Source organism: Lissotriton vulgaris, chromosome 1_1, assembly GCF_964263255.1.
Source record: "Lissotriton vulgaris chromosome 1_1, aLisVul1.2, whole genome shotgun sequence".
Classification (NCBI taxonomy): domain Eukaryota; kingdom Metazoa; phylum Chordata; class Amphibia; order Caudata; family Salamandridae; genus Lissotriton; species Lissotriton vulgaris.
In genome coordinates, this window is record NC_141685.1 from 1,016,060,855 (window position 1) to 1,016,074,295 (window position 13,441).

Sequence of the window (13,441 nt, forward strand, 5' to 3'; positions counted from 1 at the left end):
CTAAAAGGAAGGTGTTAGCATCTTTTGAACTGTTTAAGCTTTGGGGGAAAGAGTATGAGTGCTCAAGCATAAAGCTCCACACCCGGGGGAAGGGGAAAGTAGTAGAGTTGAGAAAAGGTATTCTCTCCACGAAGTTAGGACAGATCTGCTAAACTATTCTAAGAAACACATACGTAATACGTGAAAAATTCTGGAAGATTCTTCGTATTGGTTCCCACAAAATGGACCAACCAGCAGGCGTTATTCTCTGGTAGCAGGTAGCCTTCACAGGTTCCCATACTCATTGGTCTGATCTGCCTGGTACAGGAGGATCTCTCCCACCACCAAATTCTACATGTCTGCACCTGCAGAGGAGAAAACACATGAAACTTGCAAAGAATTTATGAATGTAGAATATAAGTAATTTGGGCCAACTTTTAAATCAAAAATGGCTTCTAAGCAAACACAGTTAGTATGCCTAAATACATTGATTCAATGTTGGTAATATATACGTGACTCTCACTACTTAGCTATACGGTCTCCTATTGTTATTGAATTATAAACAATTCACATGAACTTAATACATTTTAACACATGTAAATAGTAAATGTTAGGGATAAATTGCAGATAAATGGGTGGAGCACTAAAGTACGTTGCACCATAACTACTCAGTAGTACATGTTTCATGGAACTTAGATTTATGAAGTCTGAGTCAACCCGCCAGGTGGGCATTCCTTCCTGGGGCATGGAGGATACATGCAGCTTACTAATTAGATACTAGGGGCCTAAATTATAGGGTTTTGGCGCAGGATAACGCCGGAAGGAATCTTGCTGCGCTTCCCTACGTCAAAACAACAGGGCAGGAATGCGCCATATTTATGAGATACATTGCATTTCTGTCCTTTTTCCCTGTGGGGGAAACACCCGTCACAACGCGACTTTTACAACGCACTTCCATTACAACGCTACTTTTACAATGCAGGATCCATTACATCGCATGCCTTTACAACGCATGACATTACATAGCAGATGCTATTACAACGCATGCCATTACAAAGTAAGTATAGGTAAGTATTTAATTTAATTTTTTATTTTATTTAACATTATTTATTTATTTTAATTAATATTATTAAAAAATAAATATATTAATTTATGTATTTTAATATAATAAATTAAATATATTAATTTAAGTAATTTTTAAAAATAAGTATGAATATCGGAGTATATGTTTTGGGGTACTGAGGTATATGTTTTGGGGTGTTTAGGTATTTTTAGGGTTCAGGGCTAGGTTTGGGTTATGGGGTACAGGGGTATTTTTAGGGTTCAGGGCTAGGTTTGGGTTTTGGGGTACAGGGGTATTTTTAGGTTTCAGGGTTGGGTTTGGGTTTTGGAGTACAGGGGTATTTTTAGGTTTCAGGGTTGGGTTTGGGTTTTGGGGTACAGGGGTATTTTTAGGTTTCAGGGCTGGGTTTGGGTTTTGGGGTACAGGGGTATTTTTAGGTTTTAGGGCTAGGTTTGGGTTTTGGGGTTGGCTAGGTTTGGGTTTTGGGGTAGAGGGGTATTTTTAGGTTTCAGGGCTGGGTTTGGGTTTTGGGGTACAGGGGTATTTTTAGGTATCAGGGCTGGGTTTGGGTGTTGGGGTACAGGGGTATTTTCAGGTTTTAGGGCTGGGTTTGGTTTTTGGGGTACAGGGGTATTTTTAGGTTTCAGGGCTGGGTTTGGGTTTTGGGGTACAGGGGTATTTTTATGTATCAGGGCTGGGTTTGGGTTTTGGGGTACAGGGGTATTTTTAGGTTTTAGGGCTAGGTTTGGGTTATGGGGTACAGGGGTATTTTTAGGGTTTTGTTTTAAAATAAATCTTTTATTTTAATTTTAAAAATTAATTTTAATAATTTTATTATTTACTAATAATAGTTCTTTATTAATAATTGTTCTTTTAAAAATAAACTTAAAGTAATATATGTAGAAAATAATTATTTAAAAATAATTTAATTTATTAAATTATTTAAATTAAAATTAATTACATTTAAAAAAAAATAATATACTTACCTATACTTACGTTGTAATGGCATGCGTTGTAATAGCATCTGCTATGTAATGTCATGCGTTGTAAATCCATGCGATGTAATGGATCCTGCGTTGTAAAAAATGCGTTGTAACGGTGTGCGTTGTAAAATTTCACGTTGTAACGTCATACATCCCCCTGTGGTGGTGCACAATGGTCTGCCATGCGTCAATACAGACACCCTTGCAATTCAGTGCAAAGGTGCCTGACCTGCAGGACTAATTGATTTTGTGCATGATGGGATACCTTTCTGCTCAAAATCAATCACTTTAGGCGATTTCCTCTTTCTATGTGTGCTGTAGAATGCAGCACACATGGAAAAAGGAAGAAACAATGAGAAATAAGGATATTTCTCCTTGCTAAGCCTCCCTAATGCCATCCATGAGGTTGCGTTAGGTTCTCACTAATTTCCAGGCTTATGATTTTTCGTAAATCTGAGAATGCTTCAGATTCCATGGGTTTTGCGTGGGAACACCCACAGCAACACCCATGGAACACCCCTTTCACGCAGTGTTTTACGTGAAAGAGGCACATATTTACAAGGCTATGAAATGTGGCCTTGTAAATGTGCCACGGCACTGGAACGTCACAAAAGTGACGTTCCGGCGGCGCGAATGTGCTGCAAGGGGCCTCATAGATGAGGCCCTAAATATCTTGTTATTTGTTAATATTGTCCATGATTCAGGATGTCAAGAAGTGGTGGCAAACTAGCTTTCATACCATCAAGTTGGTGCTCTAAATAGCTCTACAGTATAGCATAACACATGTAGCAAGTGAAAAATAAAAGGGAGCATAGCATGTCTAACACAAAACACAACTCAGGGCCTATTTAGTGGGGCACAGACTGGGAGCTACTGGGTTCAAATTGTTGTGGTTGAGTTAATTTGTCACTGGTGTCCTCGTTTCCATTCTACTATCACACTGCAAACTGGACCATGTATAACTCTTTCTTCATTTGACTCTCAGTGTAGTGAAGGCAAGTATTCACAGCCTTCTCTAACAGGTTGTGTGGTAGGCAGGACACAATTCGATGGCCAAACAACATACACTAAATCATAAGGTCCAAAAAAACACAATGTCTTGCTATGAATAGAAAGTACTAATTTCACAGCCGAATAAAATGCAACATAATTCAAATATTACATCAAACAGAATCATAAGTTATGCTTTAACCATGAGGCAATACACTTACCTTTCTTTCCCGTGTAACCATCTTCCCTCTGACAATAGTTGAGATCCCACTTTTGTGATCTCCTCTACATTAGAGAGTGAACAGGATTAGGCTCACATGCAGCTCACTCAAATGTTCTCACAAGTTAAGTATGCATGTCAGTGAAACATCTCCAGCGGCCTATGTACCAAATTCTGCCATTTGCTGCAGCCGATTTGCCTGCGCGCCTCAGTCTCTCATCCCCAGGTGCACGTAAGCCCTACAATGGCCTGTTGGTGAGAGGCAGCCACCCGGGCTATGCAGCAGGCACAGGTGGCATTCCTGCTCTTATGGGGTGTATTCATCCTTTGAAAATCACTGCAGAAGCTGCTGTGAGCATGGTGATTTGTAGAGTACTGGGTCTGTATGCAGCCACTTGTGTCAGCACAAGTCTTCGGTAGCAGCGACTCTTCAAGGTCGGCAATAGAGTGATACTCCAGCTTGTGAAAGTTGTGTCCACTGGGCCGGGTCTTCTTCATCATGTCTGGGGACAATTGCAGCCTCTGGGTTGGTTTGGGGCCTCTTGATTTGATGGCGGTTCAGTCTACTCCTTCTCACTATTGAGGCAGCACCAGCCACTCGACCAGTTGCAGGCTACGAGGTAGCACCTAATGACAGGCTCTGGTAGAATCCAATTTGAAGCTCCTCAAGAACTGTGTGGAGAGACTGGGGGAACTCTTCAAACCATTAGTCACTCCTGGATTGCTCTCTTTGGAACATCAACTTCCTCTGGGTGATCCTCATGCCTGGAACATTCTAGGCCTCTCTTCCTGGCCAGTCTCCCCTGCAGGTCCCAGTACCTTCCCTCTCTCATCAGGCAGGCAGGCAGGCTTACAGGCTGTGTAGGCAGATCCTTATAGCTTCAATCTGAAAGTGCTGACTTCAGGCGATCTCCTCTCCACTCATGGACACTGGCTGTCAGACAATCACTAGCCCTGGCTACACACCAGCTCTTTCAGTACTCTGCAGAAAATTCCCTTCCTTGCTCAAGAAGAACTCGGGACTGGATATAAGTAATTTGTTTGAATCACATTTTTATACACATTTTCCAGACAGGGGAGGCATATTCACTATCTGAGGCTTCAAGACTGGTATGGAATGGTTCTCTTTCAAATGTCTTTCACAGACTGCTCTCCAGACAAAGTCTTTAATTGGGGTTCTGGTTTTGACAGCAAGTAGCAATGAGGTGGGGGGAGGGGGGGGGGGAGGGGCCAATCTGGAGTACCCAAACAGGGGAACAATTAAGTCTGAAATCTCTACACATGATTGTCATAAGCCTTCCTGAAGTAGTAATCAGAGACAGACAAAAGGACAGGCCACACCAAGAAAATCCTCGCCTTGAACAACAGAAACTTCAGTCAACACTCATCCCTACAATTTATGTAACAGAAATCACCAGCATTCACTTGTTAATAAAGTCTTCATAGAATTTCTAAAGGCAAACCTGTGCCACTCCTCCTCGGTTCAATGTCTGGGTCTCCACCCCCCCAGCTACAGTTTTGTAGGTAAATACACTTTCACTGTCTGGGGAAACTACCCTTACCCTTAATCTAGTGCCAGGCTACAAATAGGGGCATCAAAAATGGGTCCTGCTGTCCTCAGTACTTACATTCACACAAACAGAATCCCACTACCATACGTGTGTCATGCGCTGACTGTAAATTCACACATACTCAAGATGCACATAGGATGCCAGCACTGGGTTCTGGTTTCACATAACAGCAGGACTTTACATTATGGAGGTCAGTAGACCATGGCAGTGCCAAAAACAAAAATCAGGATACCAGTTTTACTTGTATTTGGGTGACTCTGGCAGGGAAAAACATATGCATACCATGAAGGAGACATTCTTGTTCCATCAACGTAACATGAATTGTATACCTCACCGAAACAAAAAAAAATAACCAACCATAATAGAACTCCATATAAGAAATGCACCATAACCTAAAGCATACAACTCAATGTAACATAATACTCTAACATAACATAAGACAGTCGATTTTGTTGCCATGTGCCATAGTACTAGTTAAAATAAAAGGGAGAATCTTAGCATAAAAAGGTGTATATGTTTGCATTAGTGTCCTAATCATTATATGATCCCGCCTGAAATCGCCCGATTATTAAAAATTGTCCTTCCCCATGCTCATATCTTTGTCACCCAACCCAAATGGTCTTTCAATGGATGCCCCATCAAACAGCACATGGTCTTCAAAGCAATCTGCTGAGTTCACAAAGAAGGTCAGCACCAGGTACCAGACAAGACTGACAGACTGCAATGGGCAACTACCAAAGTAAGAACTTATGGCCTTATTTGGAGTTTGACGGACAGAACACTCTGTCACAAATGTGGGTGATATTCTTTCCACCATATTACAAGTGCCATAGACTAAAATGAACATTTAATTTGGTGAATGAGACATCTACCACTTTTGTGAAGGAGTATCCTGTTTGCCAAACTCTACATAAGACCATTATTTCTTATTCAAAGACACAATTCCTATCGCACTGTGGCTACCTCACCAGTTGCATTCATCTAACACACAAACTTCTAGATGTTGCTTATGTCATAGCAATGTATCTGCTACATATAAAATTTTAGATTTTGAATTTTAATTACATTGAAATTATTTTGTTACATTATATATACCTTCAAGTATCCATTAGAAAAATTGGGAATACAAAAAATGTGCATCCCACCCACTACTTGTGATTTTACCTTCAAGCGTCCTGTGGGAAATAGTGATGGAGAAGCATGGACAAATGCATGGTGCCATTTTCTTACTTGCAGTATGTTAAATACCCTCCTGGTTAACTTGATAGCGTGAGGGTCCTTTCAGAGTACGAGAGTAGGTTGGCTTCTTTTACTCTCTTCTGACTGCAGGAGAGAAGCACTGACCTCTATTGGATATGAGAAGGTGTCTGTCAATGATTCTGCCTTAGAACAGCTCTAGAACAGCCTCCTTTCACCCACATGATGAGATTATGAGGAGCTTAAGGTACCTGAACAGATGCTGTCAGGAGCTCTGGATACTGATGGTGTTAGAAGCTTTGTGCAGATCAAGAGGCAGGGTGAGAAGGGTGAGGTTTCTAGCCAGTGTTGGTAAATGAGGGTGCATTAACCGACACTGAGAGGCTTTAGGTTTAAGGACAGACAGACTGAGCAGCCTAAGGTCCATAGACATACGGTGTGAGTAACCAGTGTACATAGCTAGAATTAGGGGTTTGGAAGCACATGGACATGCACTGTGAAATACCTGTGACTAGGGTGGTGTCCTGTGGAGTGGGGCGCTGATTTCAGGGGGTGCACAGTGTTTACCAATAACTTATGATTGGAGAAATGAGGGACACTTTTGCCCGGGAGAAGAGTGAAGAGGTTATAGAGGTGCCAAAAATCATTGTCACACCAGGCGCCACTAGCGCTAAAGCCAGCCCTGCCTGAGACACGTGGACAAGGAGTGTGTACAGCTTCAGCTACAGAACCAGGCATTGTGTGGACCTCAGGAAACATGGACAGTATGAGGATCATGGGACGCACAGATAGTGTGAGGGGTACGGAGCATAGGAACATGAAATACGAGGATCCTGGGACCCTTGTACAGTGAAAGAAGCCTGAAACACTTGTACATGCAGTATAAGGAAATTGGTGCACACAGTCAAGCAGTCTGAGGAAGCTTTAGTCACATGGACAGATCCATGCATAATTTCAGTGTCCACTCCCCTCAGCTGCCACTTTTAGTTGACTGTTACCTAAGCACCCAGAGGAGATTTAGCTACTAGTCTGTGGCGGCTGGAAGGGAACAGCGGCAGAGGGGTGGGGGGGGAGGGGGATAGTGAAAAAAAGAAAAGAAAAGAAAACCTACCTGGTGGTCGCCACTGCCAGCCGCTGCCTCTCCTCCAGCAGGAACCAGGAAGCCCCCAGCCTCCCAGAAGCCCTACAGCAGTGATGTGATTGGCCTGAGCGCCGTGGTTCAGGGCTCAGAGAGGGACTGGGAGGCTGTGCATGTTCTCCACCCAGGCTGTACAATACAGCCTGTGGAGAACATGCAAAGTGCGCATGACTGTTTGGCCGGCCTAAGACGTCCGGCCAAACTGTCATGCGCACTAAAGGTGCAGCCACCACTCCTCCTCCTGTCAGGGGAGCCCGGCTCCACCCAAACAACTTGGCTGCAGTGCAACTGCAATACTCAATAAAATGATAACGTTCCAATATTATCACTTTCTTTTTCTTTTGCACTGCTTTAAAGCAGTGGGGCGACGCTCCCTCCGCCCTTATGGCATCCTATTTTAATAAAACACTTTATAAAAGAAGGACTTTATGAGCACTGATAGTGATTGATGAAACAAGGCAGATGGCACATCAGTAACACTGACATCATACTTGTGAACTTTAAAAGTAAAGTATATAAAATCTACACTAATTATCTAATTTTCCCTTTATGTGACAGTTCAAACTTCAGCTGATGGCCAGGGAACCCTTGGTGAACAAATGACTGCCCTGCAAAACAAAAGTGAGTTTCCCTTTTCTCTGTTTTATCGACATAGCATTGCAGACTTAGCATACTTTGCAGACTTTGCATAAGCACCAAAAAACCTGCTCTATTTTACAGCGTTGTCGATTCTTGCATACCAGGGAATGGTGCAAGGAGATTTCTTTTGTCCAAGTTGTATAAAGATTTCTGTATACAAGTATACAAATGGTACAAAAATTGCCAAAAATACAAACTCAGCTGTTGCTTAAACTGCATTCTACATGTGTAAACAAACTATTCTATAAATAACGTATGCAGAATAAGGCTTGATTTTACTGAATTCGAACAAATTGCTTTTTCCCTAAATTTAATTCAACGTTCTAAAATAGCAACACAGATAAATGTTGTTTGCTTCTTTCCTGTCTTTTGAGCTCAGCAAAATTTGTGGAAATTTCTTCTAACTCTATATGTGTTTTGCTCTTTCTAATTTACTTTGTTTGCTGTTTTGATTCTATCATTTAAGATTTCTGATTAAAATGAAATGAAATGAAATGTAAATTACAAACAAATATATATTATGTGCCCCCATATATCTAACAAAAGTATAGGAAACATTCACAATGTGCATACCACTTACTGGTGTTGGTTTTGCCTTGGATCTGATGTGAAAAAGTCACTAAAGGCGAGGCGGTGGGCTGGTGTGCATATTTTGACAGGCAATATATATTTAGATTGTGAAAAAGTTTAGCAAACTGCAGGATTTGCTGGAATGGGTACATTATCATTAACTAGAAGAATAGAGGGGCATATTAGCAAGGGATTCATCTCTGCTTTTTTGGCTTTAAAAGCCAAGAAAGCAGAGATAAAATGATCTCCCTATCAGCAACAGGGTGCTAACACACAAATTCACATGTTAGCACCCTTTTTCTCTACGCTTCCCCTTGCATCTCTAATGAGATGCAAAGGGGACGTTCCAGAGAAAAATAATAGGAGAAATGTTGTTAAGCGACATTTCTCCTATTATCAAGGATATCGCTAACCCTGTTAGTGATAAAAAAAAGCAGCGCTAACCGCGGTTAGCGCTGCTTTTTTTACACCTGGTATTTTCCTGACTTAGCCATGACATCCTATGGAAGGTGGATATCATGGCTAAGTTTGTGAGACCCTATCACCTGACTTAGCCATGATATCCTATGGAAGGTGGATATCATGGCTAAGTTTGTGAGAACCTATCATCAAGTTAACGCCAAACTTCGAGAGATTATCATTGGTTTTCCAGCAATAATCTCTCATTTGGCAGTTAGCGCGAGGATTTTTATCACTTCTGAGATAAGCGTTGCTAAAAACACGCTATCTCAGTGATAAATATCCACGCTACCCGGCGATAATTATCCTAGCGCTAAGTGCGCTTAGCGATAATTATCGCTGGGGCTTGATAATATGGCCCAGAGATATTTGTAATTTTTAGCGCATTTTATGAAGCGCTGCAAGAAAGTATTTCCTTTTATCATTATTATTTTATTATTATTATCATTATCAAGGAGCAGTATGACAGCAATGAGATGCAACTTGATGAATGACTTGATTGTAATTGTCAAATATTGAATCTGACTCTTCCCCATGAGTTGACTAAATATGAGCAGTCTTCCCATATTGTGAGATAAAACAACAATTGCAAGTAACTTGGTGATGTGCCCATTATCACACAATATGAAGTACGGAAGCTGTGATTCAAATTAGAAGTGATGTCTCTCAGTTTAATTCTCGTTCAATCATCCACCAGCAATATCTATCAAATTGTTTTAAACTGACAGATCCAAGTAAAAGTAGAGGGTGAGCAAGATAATCTGTACATGTCTACCAATTTTCATTGACATATAATCTGTTTGGACTATGTCCCCTCCTTCAAGCTTTATCGAGCCTGGTGCTATATCAGCCTTTCCTCCCTGTTAATCACCTGAGAGGTAGACTTCGAGATATACAGATTATGTAGATACCACTCAAACACATCACATATTATAATCTAAAATGTCGTTTATAGTTCAGACCCCAGTTCTAGAAGATCTTTTCTCCTAACCTGAGTGTCTAGGATGCCTCAGATAAACATAGTTCATTGGGAAAGAAGCCTTCAACTTTCCTTGCAAGAGAGCCGGGCAGAACACCTGGGCTAACTTTTGCACAGAGAAATTATCTGTTGAAAGGAGCATTTTTTATGCCCCTGATAAGATGCCCAACAGCAACTAACAATGGTCTCTTGTATTGACTTTCTGCGTGCTACACTGTGTCCTTCATGACCACCCATGAGCCACCATCTATTTGCATCCTGCTTGACACCAAAGTGTTTTGTGTCATTGAGTTAGTGCTCGTTGTCCATTCAAAAGTAATTTTGAAGCACTCAGGGACTGTGTTTTTTTTATTTTTTATTTTTTATTGAGAATTTTCTGGTACACAACAGCAATAGATAATTTAGATATTACATAATTCTATACATCAACATTATAAATAAATACAATAAATAATGTCTTCTGAATCTTTATTGGAAATGCCATATCTCTGTTGGATAGTCTCGAAACTCAGCACATCATTCCCTTCCATGACATCTCCTACTGTTCTGATTCCCTGCTGCTCCCAACATTTCCACATTCCATCAATGTTAAGTTGTGGAAAGATACCTGATTTCCACAGTGGCATGTGACAATTAATTTTTGGAATTGCCAGTGACTTTTGTACAAACTTCCAAACTCCCCGTGCACTGCATATGACCTTGTAGCGCATTTTCTTAAAGTACCGTCTATCTGTTCTCCTTTATAGTAATCCCACAGCCTCCCTGCCCAATAATAAATCGTAAATAGAAGGGAGATTTTGATAACCCCAGTGAACATACTTGATCCAAAGAAAAAGGTTGTGTCTAGCGGGGTAGTGATAGAAGTGGAACAATGCCATATCTCAGGAGGAGGAGATATTGGGGCAATAAGCTCTTCCGATGTCCCACTAAATGAAAAAGAAAAAGACAAGGAAAGGATGGAGTACGAAAAGGATAAAGATAATAGTGACTGGTTTCTTTCGGTCTCAGAAGGGGCTGAGTGGGCTGAAGAGGAACGGAGCTCATCTCCGGGGGAAAGCAATCTCGACTCAGATAGAGACCCCCCTACAACTACTAAAAGGCCTAATATCCTACCAGAAACTCACGATCAAGGTATAAAAGACTGGGGGTCATTTTGGGCGCCATCTTTCTTTGGGACACCTCAGCCAGCGGCGGCCGCCATCTTGGAGCGGAGCGGACTCGCACGCTCAGGGCTGATTGGAGCGCCTATTTAAAGTCGCTCCCTCACGCGCAGCGTGACGCGCAGGTGGACGCCTTCGCTTAGCCTGAGTCGTGCCGGAGTCCTGCCCGTCTGCGCCCGTCAGCGTCCCGGAGGCGACGGGGCGGCGGGGGACGCCGGTCCGGCGACACTCTGGCTGAGTTGATCTGTTACACCTCTGCGATGTTGCGGGATATGCGGGGCCACTCTAGCTCCTGCCGTTCCGTCTTCCCGGGGCGATTTAAGGGTAAACGCCGTTGTCCGGGTTGTGGCTGGACGCCTTCCTGGACCCATGTCAATGTTCCTCGTCCTGCAATGGCTGGCGCACAGCATCTTTGTTTGCTGCTGAATACGAGGTCGGTAGGTTGCCATGCCCTGCATATTTACGATCTTCTTGTTAGGGAAAATCCCCTTTGCCTGCTACTTACCGAAACCTGGTTGGGAGAGGCTTCCAATCCGGATGTCTTCTCAGCCATTCCTCCGGCGTATAATATCTTCCGGCAGGATAGAGTGGAGGGCAGAGGCGGGGGAGTGGCGGTAGTGGTGAAAAAGCGTTTCCTGCTCAGTTCTTCCCCTTAATTCCATCGGGAGCGCTGAGTCACTCGCCTTCACGCTCAGACTGTCCCTGGGCCAGGCTCTGAAGGGGTTGTTGGTTTATAGACCACCCGGCCCTTTGGGTTCTTTCCTGGAAGATCTGCAGACAGCTGTCTCTGAGTTGGTGCTGACCTCACAGCACTGCATCATGGCCGGTGATTTCAACTTCCACCTTGACGTAGCGGACGACCCGGATGCGGTTAAACTGTTGGATATCACATCTCCACTGGGTCTGATACCGTTCGTGTCGGGGCCAACTCATGAGAAGGGGCATACCCTGGATCAGGTGTTTTCGTCTGTCCCTCTTATGGAGGTTGACACCCTGCCGGTGCTCTGGTCCGATCACAGGTTGATCAGATTTTCGGTGCTGGAGAGTGCGCGGCCGGATAATAGTGCCTCGGTCTTGTCTAGATCGGCCTCGAGAGCGCTGCACAGAGTGACACCTGACATGCTGGAACAGGCGCTTCTGGATCACCCTTGTCATCTTTCGGGTGATCTGGATAGCGACACTGAGGCTCTGCAGCTGTGGCTCATTGATAGGCTGGACGATCTGGCCCCCAAGGCAGCCCCCCGATCCACGGTGGCACGGCAATCTGCACCGTGGTTTACGGAGGCTCTTCGTGTGGCTCGCAGCCTATGCAAGGTGGCCGAGAGGGCCTGGCGACGTTTGTATGATGGGGAGGCTAAACTCGCCTACAAGGCGGCGGTGAAGGCCTACCATCGGGACATTCTGGGAGCTAAGAGGGACTATTTGGCTAGGAGGATCGAGGCATCTGCGAACTCCTGTAAGGAGATCTTCACCATTGTGAAGGAGTTCACGACCCCTAGTTCCCAATCGCCCCCTTTAGTTTCTTCGGATACGTGGGCAGGTGATCTTGACGGCTTCTTTACTAATAAGATCAAGGCGATTCAGGCCTCCTTTGTGGAAGGACCGGAGGATGGAAGCGGCGTCACCGGGGCTGGGTGCGGACTTCCGCACACACCGGCGGCGGTGCTGTCTGATTTTCCTGCTGTTTCCAGTGATGTGTCCAGGCAGCTGTTGGCCAATTTGAAATCTGGCTCGCCACTTGACCCCTGCCCCGCCAAATTCTTGGCTGGGATGGCGGAGGTAGTGAATCCACTGGTTAATCCCATCCTCAACGCTTCTCTGAGGGAGGGGAGGGTCCCTAGCTCTTGGAAAAGAGCGATGGTGATCCCCCTCCTAAAGAAACCGGGTCTCGACGCCGAGGCTCTGGCCAATTATAGGCCAATTTCACTTCTTCCGGCCCTCACGAAGATCACGGAAAAACACGTCCACGGTGTCCTGTCACGCTTTCTGGAAGCTAACAATCTGCTCCACCCATCTCAATCCGGTTTCCGCCCTAATTTTAGTACGGAAACGGCATTGCTAGAGGTCACTGAGATCATCAGGGAGACTCTGGATGTCGGCGGGAGGGCCATGCTGGTCCTGTTAGATCTATCGGCGGCCTTCGACACCGTCCCCCATAGGGCGCTCTTAGCGAGGCTTTATGACATCGGCCTTAGGGGGACGGCGCTCAGGTGGTTTACATCCTTCCTTGAAGGCCGCCGCCAGACGGTCTGGGTTTCCCAGAGCTCTGCCGAGATGCCGCCATTGGGAGTTGGGGTTCCACAGGGTTCTGTGTTGAGCCCCACGTTGTTTAACATCTTTATGTCCCCTTTGGCGGCCTTGGTGGAAGCATATGGGGCCCAGATCGTCTCCTACGCCGATGACACGCAACTCCTCTTCACATGCGGGAAAGACCAGGAGTTTGATGGAGGGAGAATTCGGGACTGTCTTACATTGGTCTTTGACTGGTTCCAA

At 44.2% G+C, this 13,441-nt stretch overlaps 1 protein-coding gene across 1 annotated transcript in view; it reads left to right on the top strand.

Moving 5' to 3' along the window:
* Nucleotides 1-13,441, top strand: part of LOC147748428 (hepatic lectin-like) — an 82,785-nt gene that overhangs the window by 43,577 nt on the left and 25,767 nt on the right. The window contains exon 4 of the mRNA XM_086961475.1: nt 7,700-7,762. Within this exon, the coding sequence (XP_086817601.1) occupies nt 7,700-7,762 (63 nt within the window). The remainder of the gene's footprint in view (nt 1-7,699; nt 7,763-13,441) is intronic.